This window comes from Magnolia sinica, chromosome 9 (assembly GCF_029962835.1).
Source record: "Magnolia sinica isolate HGM2019 chromosome 9, MsV1, whole genome shotgun sequence".
Taxonomy (NCBI): Eukaryota; Viridiplantae; Streptophyta; class Magnoliopsida; order Magnoliales; family Magnoliaceae; genus Magnolia; species Magnolia sinica.
This window is the reverse complement of record NC_080581.1, coordinates 88,080,625-88,102,915: the sequence shown is the minus strand read 5'-3', so window position 1 is coordinate 88,102,915 and position 22,291 is coordinate 88,080,625. Positions and strand designations below refer to the sequence as shown.

The 22,291-nt window shown below is 40.4% G+C and overlaps 1 protein-coding gene across 1 annotated transcript in view; it reads right to left on the bottom strand.

The window, feature by feature from the left end:
• Positions 1-789: 789 nt before the first annotated feature.
• Positions 790-22,291, bottom strand: part of LOC131255987 (subtilisin-like protease SBT5.3) — a 30,825-nt gene continuing 9,323 nt past the window's right edge. Inside the window, exons 6-11 of the mRNA XM_058256957.1 lie at positions 8,377-8,914; positions 7,102-7,196; positions 6,391-6,636; positions 5,761-5,875; positions 5,311-5,524; positions 790-1,577 (exon numbers count right to left, since the gene is read on the bottom strand). Coding sequence (XP_058112940.1) covers positions 1,033-1,577; positions 5,311-5,524; positions 5,761-5,875; positions 6,391-6,636; positions 7,102-7,196; positions 8,377-8,914 — 1,753 coding nt within the window. The 3' untranslated portion in view covers positions 790-1,032. The remainder of the gene's footprint in view (positions 1,578-5,310; positions 5,525-5,760; positions 5,876-6,390; positions 6,637-7,101; positions 7,197-8,376; positions 8,915-22,291) is intronic.

The window sequence follows — 22,291 nt, the reverse complement described above, 5'->3', positions numbered from 1 at the left end:
CACAGGTATTTGACATATTCATACCTAATGATTTTCCACAAAGTGGTGGCGAAATGTATAAATACATATATTGTCAATGGGCTGAATAGAATCATGAATTCAAACCATACACTTCATCATGTAACTACATCCATACATAATAAGCAACATAATACATATATTGAAATGGCCCCAATTATTCAACACACAAATTAATCAGATGGCCCACATATTAAGATATATCAAGCCTTATTTTGCTTGAAAATTGCCTCAATTTGGGTTCCACATATGGCCCACACATTAGCCCATAATTTTAGATCCTTTGGACCTTGAAACGCTCTATATTAGGGCTCAAGTGGGCTTCACCTTGAGACCCGTCATGTTGCCCAAGGAAAGTTACAGCGTGGGTCTAGAGTACATACATCAAGATAGGCCACATGGGCTGCCAAAACTGATAGACACCATGTACATACAATGCATACACCAAGGACGGCCGAGCACTCCCGGGTCCCACTCTCCACCTGAGTTTTGGATTGACCTGGTTTATAACTTCGTTTAATTAAAATCGTCCAAGTCATAAAACAACAAAAAGATATACTTGCCTTAGTATAAGCCTTCTTGCATGATCGACCATGACCACATGAATGTTACTCATCTGTTGTTGTTCACGTGGCATATATATATGGATCGCGGTGGGACCCATATGGGAAGTGGGCCCAGATTTATTTATTTTTTTCTTTTCAAGAGGTGGTAGCATCAAACCAAACACAAACGCCATTCATGTCAACCACCTTAATATATTCCAAGACAAATGCATGGAATGAATTCCCAGTAAACATACTTTCCAAAGACGGGTGATATCATGTCCAAAATACAAATAAATAGAAGGCTAGGACTCAGTATCATCCTTGAAGCCTGATTATTGGACCATAGCTTATGATAGCAATAAGAATATGGATGACTCTAATCATACGACCATGTGGCTCCTATGGGGCAACACATTTTTGAACCGTGGCTCGAGCCATCAAGACCAAAAGATCGAACCCTTTTCTTTTATATGTTTGTAGATGAGACTGCAATTGGACTCCTCACATAGTGCACACCATCAGACCATATCAGTCTCCCAAAAACATAATTAGTGCCCAAATGCCTTTTAGGCGTCAGCTTAACTGTAAACATCTTCTCTTCGCCGGTTCTTTCGAAAATCAGGCTCGTGGGTTCGACTGACACTGATACGCCGCTAGGTGCATCAACATGGACCGTGTAAGTGCCCGGTGAGCCAACGTTCTTGACTGTTCGTTTGATGGTTGTGGAGGTGGTGAGATATGGGACCACAATCGAAGGGTAGTTGAGATCCAGGATGCTGGACATGTTGGTAGGGTGGCATGAGTAGGAGTGGTCTGTGACCATTGCCATTTGGGTGGCATTGTAGCCAAGGGCACATAGGAAGTGGACGTAATCGTTGGTGGTCAGGTCATAGACTAGGCCGGAGTCCATTGCATGGTTCGGCCACACATGGCCTGAGCCGTAGCTGAAAGGTGTGGTCTTGATGAAGGAGGAATTCTTCATGGGCTTTCTCATGTTATCTTGAGTCCTAGCTGTTAAGGCATGTGACGATGAGTTAGCACAAAATAATAAAATCTTAAGTGAAAGAAGGACAGCTAATTGACGGATCTGATCATCTGATAGTGTTATTTTTGCATGGTAGACTGCTGGACATAATGGATGGTTTGGATTGATTGATTGGATCATCCAAATGTTGGGATGCAAGTAGGAGCACTACAACTATTTATCTATTTATCAATGGCTACACAATGTTTTCATTGTGTTGCCCGTCTCATGAGTAAATAGGGCTGAATTTTGTAACATGTGATTTGTGATTACTTTTTTTTCCCCTTATAAACTGTGGGAGGAATATGGGATTTTTAGGATTTTTAGAAGTAAGGATCCTTTGCTTGTCCCGAGTGGAATTTTCTTAATTTTCATGCATTGTCATTGGTCCACATCATCATTAACAGTTTCATATGTGATAATGTGGTCCAATCACATTGCAATAATAATAATAATAATAATAAAATCCAAATGATCTAGATTGGTTGTAAGTTAGCCGCGGGGTGGACTCAGCCCACCTATCTTGGTGAGTGGCAGGTATAGGTGCTATGTGCGCACCACCATGATGTATGGATTTTATCCATGCCGTGCATTTATTTTGGATCATTATTTTAATGAATGATCCTAAAAATGGGACAGATCCAAATCTTAGGTGGACCACACTAGAGGGAAATAGAGGTGATTGAACGCCCACCATGGAAAACTTCTTGGGGCAATAAAAAGTTTTGGACTAAGCTGACTTATGTGTTTAATTCCATCCATCCAGGCCTATGTGACCTAATCAACAGGTTGGATGGAAAATAAATATTACAGTGAGCTCCAGGAAGTTTTGGTGGGCATTCAATCACCATTATTTTCCTGTGGTGTGGTCCAAATAATATTTGGATATGTCTCATTTTTTATTATCTCATGCTCTAAAATATCTGAAAAAATAAAGACGGCATGGATAAAACAGATACATCATGGTACTGGCTGCATAGCACTGACCAGTAGCCACCTAGCTAGCTACCGGAAGCGTCAGTAGGCAATCCACGTCCTAACGGTGGTGGGGCTACATTCCTATGTCAGTTCTTCACTTTCAGAAAACAACACTGATTTATAAGCTATCCAGGCCATCTAAATTGTGGGTCCCATTGTGGATAGAGCACATCTAAAAAATTATGGGAATCAAGTAATCCTGACCAATTAATTAAATAGTTATCAAATCATGGGGCTGACCATGGAAGTGCATTTCCTGAGAATTAGACAGGTGGAATAATCCTGACCATCTGATTATTGGCTGTCAAATAGATGGTTAATAATAAATCCATGGACAATTCAAATGCAAAAGAGAAAAATCAGATGGTCAAGATTTCTCCACTGGTGTCACTCTTTGCCTATGCTCTATCCAAAGGGGCCCACATTTTGGACGGTCTGGATTGCGATACACTTATGCAAGGATGAGTCATCATTATCTGTAAAAATAAAAGGTTTAAGAACTATTATACCTTCTTTTTTCTTTTTTTCTATAAAAAGCCAAACATACCATCGTTTAATGGCTGTAACTTCGGTTCAGGTGGTTTTTGACTTAACCTCGGGTTAGGTGGGTCCTTATTCATGAGTAGAGCTGTACACAAGCTCCGAGTTCGGTTTGCCTTGTTTAGATGATACTTACATGAGCGGAGTTTCGATCCTGTCCCTACTATTTGAGCTTGTTTTGATTCAGATTATATGAGCTCGAGCTTAGTTTGGTTTGGCCCAAATATAGTTGAACCAAGCCAAGTTTGAACGGGGTCACTTTATTTTTATTTATTTATTTATTAAATAAACAATATATTTAATAATATAAACTTTTTTTTATACAAAAATAATACTACGGAATAATATTACAAGATATATGCTGTGTTCATCCATTTTTACATATAATTTTAGAACATGATTCAAAATTAAATCATATCCAAAGCTTAAGTGGACCAAATGATAGGTAACAACATGCATTCATGTATATATATTATGTATTATCTATGTACTCATGTATATATATTATCCATGCTGTCCATATGTTTTTACATATCATTTTAAGACATGATCTTAAAATTGAATCATATCTAAAGCTCTAGTGGATCACACTGCATGAAATAGTGTGCATAACATCTATGAGCCGAATCAAACTGAGCTGAATCAAGTCGAGAGCCGAGCTGAGCTGGTAGTGCCCTGATTTGAGCTTAGTTTATTATTATTATTTTTTTAAGAGCTCAACTCTCGGGCTTGGTTTGGTTTGAATTTCTATTCCAACCCATCCAAGCTTTCAAGCTGGCTTGGTTTGTGTCCACCTCTACTACATAGTAGACTCACGAGAATTTCAACATTGAAGTCATGAGTTCGAGTACCCATTGGGTTGTTTGCGTGTGAGTGTGCGCTATAATAATAATAATAATAACATGAACCTCGAGTATAGAAATAATCACATGTATTTCTGTCGGGTTGGTCAGTTTAGGGTTTAGTAGAGCAGAACTCAAGCTTGGGAGTTGAAAATCAGGCTAGGTCTGATTGGGGTTGGGTCCAGCTCAGGTTGACTCTCAACCAAATCCAACCTACATGGGTGCAATTTGGGGGTTGGGTCCAGCTCAGGTTGACTCTCAACCAAATCCAACCTACATGGGTGCAATTTGGGGGTTGGGTCCAGCTCAGGTTGACTCTCAACCAAATCCAACCTACGTGGGTGCAATTTGGGGGTTGGATCAAAATGAGGGTTAACTCAAGCCCAACCTCACCTCAAGAGAATCCAATCTACAACCCAGCCTGATCCAAATTCTAACATGAGCCACCAAATCCAAACCTAACCAAAAGTCCTCGGTGTTCGACCCAACCCAACGCTTCTGAACTAAACCCTAACCCAATTACATGTAATTTTCCCCAACCCAACCTGAATTCAACCCAGGTTAGTGACCCAACCTAAGGACCTCAACCCGAACTCGGGTTGGGTTGATCAAGTTGAGTCAACCCAAACCTAAAGTTTTTTTTTTTCACACAAAATCACACACGCCTGCGCACTCACACCACAATAGTGCTTGCACCCATGACCTCATGTTGAAACTCTTACGAGTCTACCACCGAGCTATTGGGTCGCAGGCAAGTTGAACCCCAACCCATACCTGGTTTGCTACCTAATGCAATTTAACTGTGGCAATGGGCTGGGTTTGGGCTGCTCAATATAGGCCTGGCCCAGCTCAACACTCATAAGTCTTGGTCCTAGCCTGGCCCATGCCCAGAATGAGCCTTGCATCAGGCCTAACCCTTAGCTTGAAATTTTGAGTGATTCCTACCCAGTTTGAAAATTTGTGAATTTCCTATTTTCCCACCATATGAATGTTCCAAAATCATCAGTTAATCATGTGGGCCACACATGCATAAAGAAATAGGCACTTAGAAAAATGAATCCAACGGTCTGCATGTAAGATGCATGTGTTGTCCAAAAGCAAGGATTGGAATGGCATATTTGCATGATAAAACACAACCATCCTAAGTTGGGCTGGGTTAGGTTGGGCTGATTCTGGCTACAATGACTTGAGCCCAAGGCCAGATTGAAAATGATATGCCCATAAAGAGGGCCCACTCACAATCTATGGGCCAGGCTAAGATGCCCAAGCCCAGTTCAAAGATGGGCCTGACACATCTTGGCCCAGTGCCAACCTAACTGTAATTGAATATTTGAATTGTAAAAGAAAAGAGATTTCTCACCAGTGGTCATGATTGCAGATCTAATCGCTGCTGGGCTCCAGTCAGGATGGAGAGTCTTGAGAAGGCCCACAATCCCAGAAACATGAGGACATGACATGGACGTTCCAGATACAACGTTGAAAAGGACCCGACGTGAATCAAAGGCCAGGGTCGTTGGGCTCGATGCTCCGCTATATGCAGCAAGAACACTCAGCCCTGGTGCTGTAATATCCGGCTGTCCAAAAATAATAATCATAATAAATAAAACAGTACCAGATCGGTGGGCCACACCACTTTACATGGACCCCACAACTGATATCTACTTTTATCTTTTCCATTACCCACTGGATCATCAAAATTAAGTGGACATTTACATGATAGGCTACCCATCGAACGGTTGAACGGGTCGGATCTTGAAGCATAACAGGGGAACGGCTCAGATGAATTAAATCAGTGGGATTGGTCACAAACCTTTAGGATATAGGGCGTGATGGGATTGGGGCCTTGAGATGAGAAGGCGGTCATGAACGGTGCAGGTTTCGTGTTGAGATTTGTCGTCGGACCCGTGATGTACGCCACAGGCTCCCTACAAAATAATAGAAAATTAATAATAATAAAGCTTAAATGGGTTTAAAAGTGTGCCCCACCTCCATGTAGCAATGTAGACAACGATCCAGACCGTCCATTAAATGGGTCCCACCATGGATGGCCCATATGAGAAATATGGGTTGGTTACACGATCCGCATGTCGTACATTTTCAATTTATAAAGGGGGATGATCACATATAACCCTAGTATGGTTGTAAAGGTGTGGGATATCTGAGCCGTCCATAAGATGGGAACAATCATAAAGATCACATGGTGAAAAAATTGGGGCAGTCCACTCATCATGTGGGCCACACCTTTATGTTGGGTCAAACCGTTGGATGTCCATTTATTTCATTTGTGGTTTACATGATGAGTCAGATGACCTCATTTTTCGATCCCATGATCTTCATGATGGTTTCTACCATTGCACGGCTCTGATGTCCTGGGCCCACACTGTATCATTCTGGCCAAACGACCTTCAAATCAAGATGTCTATCCACACGGGGAACTTACTTTGTTGAATTAATGTAGGCAAACACAGCAAGACCATCAATGGCTGAGATGTGTGTGGCCGGGAGGACGTGGGCCTCAGCCATGATATCATTTCCACTGGCTAGATCATTGGCCAGGATCATCCCGGCCCCACCAGCTTGATGGACGGCCTCGCCTTTCTCTTCTGCTGCATTAAAACCATCAAGACAGACCACGATCTTTCCTTTCACCTTCTTAGGATCAAGGCATCCAATGTAACAGAGTTGCCTACCAAAAAATCAGATGAAATCAAAATGGGCCATACAAATTAGTGCTTGTTAATGCTAAAACAAAGTGCAAGATCTGAGCCCTCCATCAGGTGGGACCACCTTGTTGGTGGTCGTAAGGTTAGAAAACTGTCCGTCCAATGTGCACATGTGTTTCTCCTGATGAACTGTTTGATTTGTTACATGAGCATGATGGACGGGTTGGATTTCACAAAGACATGCCACGTTGGTACAGGTAGTAGCGGATGAAGTATGTAAACCTTCACAGTAGCTATCGGTGAATTTTTTGTCTAATCCGGGCCGTTCATTAGAACGGCCGCTTCAGTATCTTCCAATCGGTACGGTTATTCAGCAATTTACCAATTCAAGAGGCTAGGATAATCACCACCTCTCTCATTGGTGAAGATTTACGCACCCACCTGGTGAAGATTAACAGATCTCAACCGTGTAATGGATTTCATCTTACGCATTGTGAGTCGTGGTGTTGGCGGCCTTGCAATCGACGGAGCTGATTAGAGGATAGAACTTCTCTGGTAGGACTTTGTTCGAAAGGCTTTGTCCCTATCAAGTATGAAAATCAGAAAGAAATTAAAAAGTAATCCAGTCCATTAGCACGTGGGTCCCACTATGTGTCGGACGGTTGGATGGAGACAAAAGGGTAACCGAACTCGATGAGGCCCTGGATATCACTTATAGAATTGCCTCGCTTCCATATGAGAGACCTTTGGGTGTAACCATATCACATGAAAAAATCCCTCATTGGTGTAAAACTCCTAGCTCACAACTATTCTTCCATAAGCACGATTTCATGTGATCATGGGAAAATTTGGGCCGTTGAGATTTGATTGATCTAGCCCAGCCTAGGTCTAACCCTGAACAACTTTCAAACATATTTTGTGTAGCGGGAAGAGTAAATTGAGTATTACCAAAGTAACATGTTAGTATGCCTTTAATGTAGGGCCCACCTGCATGCATGTATTGTATATATATCCACACAGTCCATCAAAATTTCCAGCTCATTTTAAAGCATAGTCTCAAAATAAAGAGGAACCAAATCACGAGTGGGCCGCACCATAGGAAGCAGTGGTGTCATTGGATGCCCATCATTAAAAGCTTTCGCAAATCTGTAGAACCCACTGTGATTTATGTGTTTTATTCATACTGTCCATTTATTAAGAGTTGCGGCTATTATTTTACGCACTTGCACACTCTACACAATCTCACACCACATGGGCACTCGGTCCTTGGTCTTAATGTTGAAACGTGGTCCACCTGAATCACAAATGAGGCTAATATACGATGAGTGGGAGGCTTAGCCTCTAAGCTATGGTCCACCTGAATCACATATAGGGCTAATTCTTCAGCCGTGAGCTTAATATGAGGTGACTTTATGTAGTCGAGATATGGATTTCACATAAACATCACAGTGGGGCCACTTAAGCCGCAGACCGGCTTTGCTGGCATGGCTGACCTGACCAGCGTTGAGAAATCTAAAGAAGCTACCCCAATGATAATTACTGAAATAAAGTTAATAAATAGTGTAACTTCTCGAAAACCATTTTAAAAATGGTTGTGGAATGTAAATTCCTTATTAAGAAGGTAGGATTTTGTAAAATCCCATTTTTTTTAAAAATCCATGCGAATCTCTAGCCGTGGCCCACCAGGTGCACGGTCCACCTTGATCATGATCCATATGATGGCTGGTTTATAGGTGGTGAAAAAAATAAATAAAAAATCAAACCTTGTATTGCCTGTTGTTCCCGAGTCGAACGTACGATGGGAACTCCCTATCCATGGTGCTGGCCCCCACCGTCAAGATCCACGGTGCTGTATTGGAGACCGTACCTGGAGTGGGTCCTGCATTCCCCGCTGAACAAACGACCACGATCCCATTTTTAACGGCGTGGAACGATCCGATGGCCACACCATCGTCGAAATAATCAGTGCTGGAGTCCCCACCAAGCGATACGGACACCACATCAACGCCATCATGGATGGCTGTATCGAATGCAGCTATGACATCCGCATCGAAGCATTCGTAGCCGTCGATCGGGGGCCAACATACCTTGTAAGCCGCCACACGTGCTTTGGGGGACCCACCTTTCGCTGTCCCACTAGCGTAACCGTAGAAATGCGCGTTGGGGACAAAGCTGCCACCGGCCGTTGATAGAGTGTGGGTCCCATGGCCTTCGGTGTCACGTGCAGAGGATGAGGACGCGTTGACTACGCCCCCATTAGCCTTGTACCCTTTATTGAAGTATCTGGCCCCGATCAGCTTCCTGTAAAAAAAAAACCATCTAATCGATCATCACACATTGTGTGTTTAAACTGTCATGGTTGATGTTGGATGGCCCACAAATCTCCAGATTAGAAGATCCTGGCCTTTGATCTTTGATCTTTTCTAAGTTGAATTTCAACGTTTGCTTTTCTCATTTTACAACCGTCTACATCAGGCCATAGACAGGAGAGTTTTCTACACGTGGGCCCTTTATATATATATATATATATATTCTGAAACGCTCACCTACGAACCAGTTCGTACGTACTACATACGAACTTTTTTGAGAACCTATCATACGCGATGTGGATCCAAAATCTGAACCGTTCATGTGAAGCAGCACCTCGTGAAACCCCCCAGGCCAAGTTTTACTTTGATCTAAAACTTTGATGGGCCATAAAAATGAAAACAGTTTCCTCCATTGATTTGCATTTTTTCTTTGCTATGGTCCACCAGAATTTTAGATCAGGATGAAAATTTGTCACATGAGTTTCATGGGATTCCGCATCACATGGACCGTTCAGATTAAACACCCATGACACATGTGCAAAGGTGCGCACGTGCGTAGGTGCACAGGTGAGCATGACTCTCTCTCTCTCTCTCTCTCTCTCTCTCTCTCTCTCTCTCTCTATATATATATATATAAAGAGGGAAAGATATGTTAAGCATAGTGACAAATGGGTTTCAATATCGATGGCCCCCACAATATTAAAGGTCCAACTATCAACTATTACTTAATACGGTAGAAATCTTGATTTTTATCAACTGAGTGTTAAGAATGCTTTCCTCAAGACTAAATTAGTCTAAAAAAAGCTTGTGGAATAACCTTCTGAATGTATTATAATTGGAGAGAAAAGAAAAGTGTGTAAACTTTCGTAAGGTATTATCTAAAATTAGGTAATCTTCCATAGTGTGGTTCGAGAAGTTAAGTAGTTTCTTATGGATTTTGGCTTTCAAATGTGCTATATATGTTGTTTATTCCATGTTTGTGGAGTAGACTTATAAAGGATTAGTGCATTAGTCGTCTATGTCAATGACATGATGATCACTACGAATGATAAATAAGGCATGTTAGTAGTTAAGAGCCGTATTAGGCAACAATTTCAAAACAAAGGACCTTGAACCTTTTAGGCCTATCCTTGTTGCTTGCTCTATTTGATTTTCGGGAGTTGGAATGCTGGCGTGCTCAAACCAAACAACTATGACCCCAAGTGTTAAGATAGATAGACGCGTAGTGCATGACGGATCAATCGCCTTTCAGTCATTCACTGATCTATGTGTAAAGAGTATCGGGCAATATTTAGAAGGGTAGGGTTTGTCCTTTAATGATGGGTTACATCTTTGCCTTCCGTATAAAAGGATTTTTTAATACGAGCAAAGTGAAATGAGAATGAGATTCTTACAATCAGTCGTGAAGAATTATAACACTCCAAATTTTCACTATTTTGAAATTTCCAAAAATCTTTAAATTTTCTTTTTATAACTAGCTCCATCATCATTTACTGACCCTCGACACTCGAGATAGGCTTATACACGGCTGGTACTGATAAAGAACCATACATATAGGATTGACCAAGCATAGAAGACCAACGAATTCGCCCGATCACTTAATCATCGAGCATAGTCTCGGGATTTGTTTATGAAGGGTCCAATTTTAGCCGACTTATCATTGACTAATTAAGATGAGCGTAACTAAATAAAGACAGGCCAAAAGTTGTGACAACTAAAGGTCGGATCTCAATTAACAAACTAAACTGAGTTAATATGCTTTCAGTCTAAGAACCGACGGTTTAGAGTGATTATAATCGAATATTTATTTCCTCTAGTTGCGAATAGGTCACACTATGAGCTTAGCTAATCAAAATCCTAATACTTGTACACAAGAAATCTTGATACCTAATTCATTCTAGAAATGCCTCGATTTCTTGAACGACCTTAGGACTGTGTTTTGTATAAATTTAGACGAAAATTAATTACGTACTCACTGAATTAATCAGTAGATTTAACTTCAACCATTATTTATACAAATGACAAGACCCAAAACCATCAAAATCGATAACTCAGCACTAGTTAAAAACCTAGGAAAAATTCCAAAAGCCAATTGCTCTCGGGAGCGCATTGAAACTCCGTATCGGACCTGGATCGCACGTCGAAAGTCTGATAATCGCGAAACTATAGGGTTATGTCCACCTTACTGGGCTAGACAACCATCACGGGAATCGAGCTCAGATGGTGTCCAGAAATACATAACTTGAGTCTTGAGTAAAGTGTGTGAGAAGCGCAAATATCTTTAGAAATTGGCTTGAAACTTAAGTGAATTGGGCCGTTCATTCTCACGCAAAATTGAAGGTTTCAGACCGTCAATTTCTGACCAAACTTTGCCTATGAGAAAAGAAAATTTCCCTACACCTACGGGTATACTTGTGGCGCTGATCGAGGGACAACGACCGTTGATCTGATACAGGTCCTTCACAGTCGATCCGCTAACTCGATCGCACCGAAATCATAACCTAGCTTAGATCCATAGCCAGGGAACTTGCCTTATGATGTAGGTGAGTAATGGACCTTCCTAAGGGCCCTGTTTGTCAAAAACAAGCACCATTTGGTTATAACTTAATTATACCATGGCCCTGGGGCCATTGACATCAGTTCTGGGCCTATTTAAAGGCTTTAAACCACCCCACCCCTCTTTCATACGAATTTGATCCAAACGCTAGGAGAGAGAAGAGAGAAAAGAAGAGAAAAGAGTGAGGAGATAAGAGAAAGCTTGGGAGATTGTGGTAGTGTCTCTCTCATGACTACACGCGTTACATCGCCTTTCCACATCGCTACACGACCCTTTCCAACTACGATTTAGGTAAGGAATCAAAACCCTAATGCCATAGTTAAGGTTTAAAATAGGTGTTTGTCGATCTAGTTAACGGATTTCAATATTTAGGTACCCGTTGTTCTGTATTCGGGAACGTAGGATTCGAACCGAATTCGAAACGAGTATTTCAACGAAAGTTGCGGACTATAAACGTTTAGGTTATGGTTTTCAAGGCTTTCAATGTCAGCAATGATTTATGTCTGACTTGATTGTTGCCATATTGTCTTAGTTACAACGTTTTCGATATGTTATACATGTGTGAACTATGTTGAATATAAGGTGCATTCCGTGTGTTTGTTGAAATGTTTGATTGAATGTGAAATTGTGATTTATGCTTTCCATGATTTCTAAGTTAAGGTCTATGTTTGTCATATACTTTATAACCTAATTTGTGTAAAGGTTTTGCTATAGTTCATGTCGTAACTAATCTAGTCTATATATTTAGTAATGTGCAGTCTAAGTGTTTGATAAAATGTCTGAATGAGAAATTGTAGATGAATTGTATTTAATAAGGGTATTAAGATATAATTCTCAATTATCTTATCCATATGTAGAGTTTTCTTCATGCCATCTTAATTTCGCTTATACAATTTATGGATGAAATGCAATATTTGGTAATATATTCAATATGTTCGATGAAATGCTCAAATGAGAATCTTTATTGGAATGTTTATTAAATGTTGATATGTTTATCACATGTACCTATCTATTGCATCTGAGTAAGACTGGGACTACCACGTGGTCCAGGCAATCGATAACAGTTCTTGTTTGAGTGGTTGAATTAGTCTCGCCACATTTGATGGGTTCGGTGAATCCGGGTCGCACGATGATTGTCGACAGTGGTTAGGCTACGTGGAGTACTTATACGCTCCATGTCGATTAATTCGGCATGCGCCCGTACTAATTGAACTTGTCTAATAAACCGATGGGCCTATTGTGTGTTTACTATGTATGGACATCACTGCTTGAATCTAAGGTACCACTTACCAATGTAAAGACCCACTTCAACCATGGTATCATGATCCACTAAGACTCATGAGTTAGGCATGGTGGTATATATAGGACACCATGGTCGAGCTATCAGCCTACGCTGGGGTGACGAGCTTCCCTGTGGTGACCAGTGAGCAACCCAAACTCGTGAGTCGAATATGGTGGTATGGGACACTGTATTCGAGCTGTTGGCCTGCGCTGAGGTGATGAGCCTCCCCGTAGTGACCTCGAGTATAAACTCTTGAATTTACCTATCCACTAATTTTCATTAAGGGTGATGCTATACAACTTGCCTATCGTATGTGATTAACTAGGATTGACGACCCTAGATGGATCTTTCAGTTTGGGTTAATGATATAAAGGGAGGTACCTTAGCTTCTCAAATATGTTGTATGAATAAACCTAATTAAGTACTTGGCTAACATGACCATGTACCGTATTGCATGTACTTTGGCGAGGAAGTGCACGTTTAGGGAGTTTGCCATGCGCGAATGGTTGATGAAGTCGCTCGAGGGAGCTTTGTGCGAGAGCATGCATCATTATTGCACTCCATCCCTACATTAATAAGAGTAGTTAGGAAATGCCTGTTGTATTACCTTATCATTACTGCTTGATTGAATTGATAACATGTTAACCTTTGCCTTATAATACCACTGCGTTGATCACTCACTCCCACTCTGGGACGGTGTTTTAAAACACCAACCAGACTTTGGTTTAGATGCAGGTGATGACGGAGTCTATGCAGCTGAGCTGGACTTTATGGACGAGGAGGAGAAATTCTCCTATGTTTAGCTATCAGGCGGGTCTACGTAGACCTTGTACTAATTTAACGGGATCATAGGGTTATATGGATTAGTCAGATATTTATATTTTGACATTTTGTATATTTTGAGACAAAACATGTATATATTCAGCCTAGTAATATACTCATACTCTGGCGGTTGTGAAACACGTAAATATTTTATATATTTATCTCAGTCTTCCATTTGCTAACTATATTAATCTGGAGTATGATATACTGATTTGGTATAATCCCTCTCGTGTTATTGCACTATTATAGACAACATTTAAACATCATTATCTATGTCGCATAAGTGATGCGTTGGATCTCGGGAGTTGAGCTTTGCTCGACCCTCGAAATCCGGGGCGTTACAAGAACAGATGCAAAATACATTTTCAAGTAAAGAATTGAATCTAGCTTGTGAGTGTAGACTCAAATTACCGTTAAGATTACTAGCCACTTGATTATGTTGGACAGGCCACATGCCTTGTATAGCCAATTTCTATAGATAGATGATGTATAGCTAATTTCCATAGATAGGTTTACCCTGTAAAGCTCTATATATTTAGCCCTTTAGGGTTGTCTCAAATACACAAGAAAACTAAAGGAGGATTGTCTTCTCTTTTAGATAGTATCATGTCTTTGTTATTAGATTAATTAACACTACAGAATGTAAACAGCAAGCTAAAAGTAAATGATCACACTAAGAAATGTAATTTACTTGACAGGAAAAATAAAGGATTACAGTACGGAATGTAAATTGACTGGTAAGTGAAAGATAATGTTTGGTTTGACTTGGTTCGTATGATACGAAGTTTTTATGTTAAATTCTTTTGTCATTTATAGCTTTGATCTAGCCATCTAGATCTTTCTCAAGTTCTGACGACTACCATAACTGTTTAGCACCACTTGACTTCCTCTGTTTCTTCTTCTGTCATCTGTCCTATAATCGCTTCTTCACGATTGCTCTTCCATCGATCGCTTAAAAAATGACGTGGCATTGCTTGATATCTTCCAACTATATTATCAAGGAGTCATCTACAAATCTTCAAATACACCATGTAAATCCATACAGATCACATATAACTTATTCTGATTGGTTCTCATGAGGAATGGCGATAATGGGGATGAACATTCCTAACAATTAATGTGGTATGATCCACCATTAAGATCACCTTGTTGTGGAAGAAATATACATTGAACTTGTTGGAATAAACTAAATTATTGGTTTGTAAGCCATATGACACTTCATTCAAACAATAAATTACCTGATGATCAAGCCGAGTTATTTGAAGACACATAAAAGTACTGTTGGGGGCTGTTGCACAAAACCTTAGGATCTAGGCCCCCAACTACACCAGAATTATGGGATAATAAAGCAATGAAATAAATCAAAGCACAAATCACACGACACAAGAGATTTTTATGTGGAAAACCCTCAAAGAGGTAAAAACCACGGGACCTCGTCCAGATCAACAATCTAATATGACGTATAACGTTACAACCGATCACAAGCACACATTGCTTGGATCAAACCTTCTTCACTCACGCAAGAGTGGATAAACAATAAGAGAATAAAGAAAAATGGAGAGATCTCACTGATTACGAGGACGTAGAAGCGCTGAGATGTCGAGTGTATAGTAGATCACCTCTACGAGTAGAACATCCCTTCCATAAGCTTCCTCTCTCTTTCTCTCTCTCTCTCACCTTTGATAGCCCTAAACCCTTTATTAAACCCTTGTAAAGCTTTAAAAAACTCTCTTACATTCCCTATAAAAGCCCTAGGAACCCCTATTTATAGTTTAGGCAACTCCCTTTCACACCTCTGTGAAAACTGCCTTAAATTTATGTAGTTCGCATAAAATCTGGACTGAATCTATGTAAGCTCAATTGGTCGAGTGGCTCACTCGACCGGTCGAGCACCTCCCTCGACTGGTCGAGCAGAGTGGTTATTCCACTGTTTGTGGCATCCAAACCGCACCATATCTCCTCTGACCTGAGGAGGAAAACTCCATCAAATCTCCCCATTTCCGACTCAGGAGGAATTCACCTTCTTCAAGCCATCCTGGTTTCTACAAACCTCAAACTTGCCCTTGAGCAAAGCCTTGGTCATCATGTCTAACCCATTATCGTCCGTGTGGACCTTCTTAAGTTGAACATCTTCTGTTCCAAAGTATCCCTGATCTAGTGATACTGAATCTCTATGTGCTTCGACTTGGAGTGCCGACTTGGATTCTTACTCAAGTGTATAATACTTTAACTATTGCAATAAACCACGTGTTGCTCCTACATCAGGCTAAGTTCTTGCAGGAACCTCTTCATCCAAAGTATCTCTTTACATGCCTCTGTGACTGCAATGTACTCGGCCTCTATCGTCGACAATGTTACGACCTTCTGTAGCTTACTCTGCCAAGAGACCGCTCCTCGTGTAAACGTGAACACGAACCCCGATGTAGACTTCCTGGAGTCTATGTCACCTGTCATATTTACATTTGTATTGCTCTCTAACACAAGTTTTCCTTCACTATAGCATAAGCTCAACCTAGATGAGCCTCTTAGATACCACAGTATCTATTTCACCATATCATAGGTGTGATTCTTATGCAAGGATTACATCTTCTCTTACATAACTTTCAACCACTCCCCCTTATGCTCGTCGGCTAGGGCCTCAGAATAATCTTCTAGTTCTCCCCCATCAGTGAGCATAATATACTCATGCGGTGAGTACCTCTCGGACGACTGTCTGTCCCTAGATGATCTCCTCACCTGTGGCTCAACAGGTGAATCAGGTGGGAGCTGCTCCCCCGATTCATCTTTTGTAGGAACTCTCTCGTCCTTTGCACCTTTCTGTACTCCCCCGTCATCAGGCACTATAGGAGGAATAATTAGATCCATATCCTCTAGCTCTCTTAAGCTAGGCTGGTTCTTCTCTAGCTTACAAATGTCTTCTATACATTGATCTTCAAAGAATACCACATCTCTGCTCCTGACGAGCTTCCTCTCGGTCAGATCCCACAATCTGTAGCTGAACTTTTCATCACCGTACCCCAAGAACACTCACTACCTGATCTATCGAGCTTGAACCTCTCGTCCTTTGGTACGTGAATGGATGCCCTGCATCCAAGCATCTTGAGATGACTGTACGATAGATCCTGTCCAGTCCACACCTTCTCAGGTACTTCTCCATTCAACGGGGCTGATGGAAATCTGTTTATCAAATACACTACCGTGTGCATTTCTTCTCCCCAGAACATCTTGGGCAACTTCACATGGGATAGCATGCATCTGATTCTCTCTACAATGGTGCGATTCATTTGCTCAGCCACACCATTATGCTGGGGGGTCTTGGGAACCGTCTGTTCATGCCGTATACCCAGGGACTTACAATACTCATGAAAGTCACCGATGTATTCGCCACTATTGTCAGTGCGGATGCACTTGAATGATCTACCTCTCTCTCGACCATAGCATGAAATAATTTAAATACACCAAAGACCTCATCCTTGGATTTCAAAGCACAAACCCAAACCCTCCTAGATGCATCATCTATAAAAGTGACAAAATACAATGCCCCACCTAAGGTTTTTATCCTCATAGGACCACAAACATTAGAATAAACCAAATATAATGCATGCACTTTATTAACATGAGAAGCAGATTTAACAAATGAAACTCTATATTATTCTCCTAATAAACAATCAATACAGGTTTTGAGAGGTATACTTATCACATGTGAAAGGAGTCACTTCCTCGCTAGTAGCTGAAGCATTTTTCACTCATGTGGCCTAGACACCTGTGCCACATGCCAATAACTGAATCTTTCGCTGCGTTTAATTCACCCTTGCACACAGTGACACTTGCCTTGTAAAGGGTGCAACGCTTCTTCCTCTGGTCACGATCAATAAACCCTTGATGAGCTTCCAGCGCCCACCAACAAATCGGCTTTTATAGCCATCATCATCCAACCTTTCCGTCGACATCAAGTTGAGGCGAAGGTCTCAAATGTGCCTCACATTCCTGAGAACCAATGTACAGCCCACATCGGTGTTCACACAAATATCACCGATCCATACGATCTTCGATATGCTAGAATTACTCATCTTCACGGTCCCAAAGTCACCTGACTTGTTGGTTGTGAAGAAACCCCTGCGTGGAGTCACATGAAATGAGGCGCCCGAGTCTATTACCCAGACGGTGTCCTAACTCGTAGCCGTGAGACAAACATCATGATCTGCTGAAAGAATAACTACAATGTCGCCATCTAAAGCGACCGTAGTGGAATCTGATTTATCTTCCTTCTCCTTCCATTTTCCTTTCTTATCATTATTCTTCTTATAACATTCATGCTTGTAGTGACCCTTCTTGCCACAATTCCATCATTCAACATTCTTCCTGTTACTCAACTTGTCTCTTGATTTATCTCAGGCCTCCTGCCCTTTCTGTTCTTTCCTCTCCCCCGTTCTTGTGTCACAAGGGCTTCTTGATGAGTAGACCCATGAGACTTCCTCGTCTCCTCAATGAAGAGATAAATAGTTACCTATTCCATGGACACCTTTCTTTCTAGCGCAAAGTTACTCAGAGACACCATAAATGTCTCCCAACTAATCAGGTAATGAGCTAAGCAATAGTAGAGCATGTAATTCATCATCCAGGATTATCTTCATAGTAGAGAGGTGGTTCAAAATATTGCTGACCTCATTCATGTGCTCAGACACAGAACCACCATCTTTGAACTTGAGATTCACAGTCGTCTTACCAGAAAAATCTTATTACCAGCTGTCTTCCTCTCATACAACCCTTGCAATTTTAGTCATAGGCTAGCGGCTGAGGTCTCTGTAAACATATGGTTGAATAAGGAATCATCCAACCATTGTCTAATAAACCCCACCGCCTTCCGGTCCAATTTCTTTCAATCATCATCTATCATATCCTTTGATTTTGCTAATATGCCTTGAATTGGAGAATACAAGTCCTTGCAATAAAGCAAGTCTTCTATCTTAGCCTTCCATATGGTCCAGTTAGAACCATTGAGACTGATCATCCTTGATGAGCCACCTTCCATAATTCAGAAACGATCCTACTCTGTTCAACCAACCTAAACGCTTTGATACCACTTTGTTGGGGGCCGTTGCATAAAACCTTATGATCTAACCTCCCAAGTACACCAGAATTATGGGATAATAAAGCAATGAAATAAATTAAAGCACAAACCACATGACACAAGAGATTTTTACGTGAAAAAACCTCAAAGAGGTAAAACTACGGGACCTCGTCAGATCAACAATCCACTATGAAGTAAAACGTTACAACCGATAACAAGCACACACCGCTTGGATCAAACACTCACACAAGAGTAGATAAACAATAAGAGAATAAAGAAAAATGAAGAGATCTCACCGATTACAAGGATGTAGAAGCGCTGAGATGTTAGGTGCATAGTAGATCACCTCTATGAGCAGAACCTCCTTTCCACAAGTTTCTTCTCTCTTTGTCTCTCTCTCACAACTTTAATGGCTTTAAACCCTTTAATAAACCCTTATAAAGCTTTAAGAAACTCTCTTGCATTCCCTAGAAAAGCCCTAGGAACTCCTATTTATAGTTTAAGCAACTCCCTCTCGCACCTTTGTGAAAATCGCCCTCTTTGCCTCTCTCTCACAACTTTAATGGCTTTAAACCCTTTAATAAACCCTTATAAAGCTTTAAGAAACTCTCTTGCATTCCCTAGAAAAGCCCTAGGAACTCCTATTTATAGTTTAAGCAACTCCCTCTCGCACCTTTGTGAAAATCGCCTTAAATTTATGCAGTCCGCACAAAATCTAGACCGAATATGCGTAAGCTCGATTGGTCAAGTAGGGTCCTTGACTGGTCGAGTACCTCCCTCGATTGATTGAGCACCATGGAATATTTCAAACTAAACTCGCTAGAGTTCGAGTCGAGCCAGTCCTTGACTGGTCGACTAGCATCCTTGACTGGTCGTGCGAGGCACTCGACCGGTCGAGCCATGAGGAGAAAATCCCTTCAAGTACTGCATTCACTTAACACAGACTTCTTTTAACTCGTTGCTAGTGGAATGGGATGTGATATTGACTTGAAAAGGTTTTTGTTGAACCAGAGTCCCCACTAGCCAATGAAACTTAGAATCTATATGGTCAATTAGACACTATAAAATTACTACAAGTTGGAAAATTAAAGACTTCTAAATTTAAAAGACTCTTGTGGTTGATCTGCAACTGGATAGTTTGAGTAATGGTCTCACTGATAGAAAATGAAATAGACATTTTTTTTAACCAATACCAAAGTACGGTTTCTACTTAAAGAGATTTAAAGATTTTTTAAGGATTATTTGGTTTTAGAAATACAAAATAAAGAAAAATTCAACTCACTATCATCATGATGATGGAAACGGTGTGCTCAACATTGGTAATAACTTATAAAGTATCTTATTTTAATAACAAATTAAAGGATACATAACAAGGGTTGTATGAGAATGAATGTATGTCAATTGATTAATAAATAGTAAGTTTTTCACATGTTGAAGATACGAGAGATAAAATGAGAAACCCAACACTTTTAAGAAAGAGATAATCAAATATCTCAAATCTTGACCCTACTTTGCTTGCTCTGATTGCTAGTTTATGACCCCTCTTATTTCTCTTTCTTTTCTCTTGTTTCATTTTGTTTCTTTTCTCTCTCTTCCTTTTTTCCACACCTTTTCCCTTACATCTCCCCTTTCTTGTTTAAATGGAGGAAACCTACTTATTAGAGGTGCCGACAGTATTTCAATTTCACTAGATGCTAAGTTGACTCAGCTTAAACCCCAACGTCCCTCCTTTTCCAGAAACATTAGGATATTAATTTAGTATGAGTTAGAGGAAATTGGATTTTCACCTATATGCCTAACCTAAGTCTTAATGCATTTCAATAATTTTGCTTCCTAAGGAGCCACATGGTAGTTTCTAAATGACTAATGGGTGCCAGAGGAAATTTGTTTCCATGGGTCCTTCTTTGTGTTGTTTACTGGCCTTGTTTATAACATATGAGTTATAGAAGGTTTCCAAACTAATTAGAAATAGGATCTGGATGTTCCTAGAGTCAGTTTTCATTGTTAATCTGGATTAAGTGGAGTAGGTTTCTCTGTCCAAGGTGGGGTGTCTACAAGGATAGAAGACTCATGGGTAAGTTGATCTACCTGTCTATTACTCGGCCCAATGTCTATTTTATAGATGGGGTTGTCAGTTGGTTTATGCATAAACCAAGGGTTCAACTCTATGATCTAGTTTTATGGATTCTTTGATTTCTAAAGAACACTCTAGGACAAAGACTTTTTTATAGGTCCAATGGATATCATCAAGTCGGACCTTATGCTGAAGGAGATGGGGTTGGTTCAGTGATGGATAGAAAGTCGACATTATGTTATTATGCATTCATTGAAGGAAACTCCATGCCCTAGAAGAGCAAGTAATAAATGGTGGTTTCCAGATCAGGTGCAAAGGCAGACTACAAGGCAATGGGCAATGTACTATTAAGTTGTTGCTTCAAATTTTATTTTTTTAATAGACAGCCAGTGGTTTTATATCATGACAATCAAGATGCAACCCATATAGCTAATAATATAATCTTCTATGAATGAATGAAGCACATAAAAGGGGGCTTACTTTATTGGAGAGAAGATTGTTAGGATCCGTGGAGCCTCATAATTACAGGTGTTTTGCTCATCTAATCATCACTTTCAAAGGGCAATTTCATAATTTCACATGAAATTTTATGTTAACCCTAATTCGTTTGGGGTAATATATATTCAGTCATGAGAGAGAGAGAGAGAGAGCCGTCATTGTATTGAGAGCTGCTTCTTCATATTTTGCTTTTGAGCATAGTGGATTGGAGTGAATTCATGAACGTGCATGTAAATAAATGTATTGTAGTTTCTCATTTTTTTTTTCTGCTTTCTTTTTACTTCAATATTGTTGTATGTGTGGTCGAAAAGAGATCTTTTTTTCAACAAAGATTGTATAAAAAAATATCATAACTCAATATGTCTATCTAAAACTCAATTGGCCATTATATTCATGAAGTCGTTATCATGTTCTCAAGGGTCCTTCATCTGTAATAAGCTAGCAATATTTGATATGTACTCCACATTTTGAAGGGGAGCCTTAAAAAGGCATAATCAGCATATGTGCGTGGTGCGTGCATTTTCTTATTTTGGCCCCATTTAGGCTTTTATAATATTTTAGGCCTTTTTTCTTATACCCATTATGAACTTAGTATTCTTAACGTTAAATGCTTAACATTGAATACTTATTGGGGCCACGGAAGTTTTGTATCAAGTTAATATTTGTATACCCTTCATACATGTTAGTGTGATCTTGTGAATGGGTTAGATTGTAAATACATGTTCTTGTGGGCCTTATGAAAGTTTCAATTTTGAATGGTGGACGTTATTTACCCCCTTGTTTCGTATGGTGTGGTCCACTTGAGCTTCCAATCTACCTCATTTTTGGGCTTGGGCCTTTAATGAGATAGTAAAATGGATGGACGGTGTAAATCTCTCTCTCTCTCTCTCTCTCTCTCTCTCTCTCACACACACACACACACACACACACACACATACACACACACACACACATACACACATCATTGTGGGACCATGAATCTTAATAGTACGGATGCCCTGTTCAATTTCATGCTTTATAGCATTGTTTTCTAGGCCTAATTACTGACTATTTCCATCTTAAACA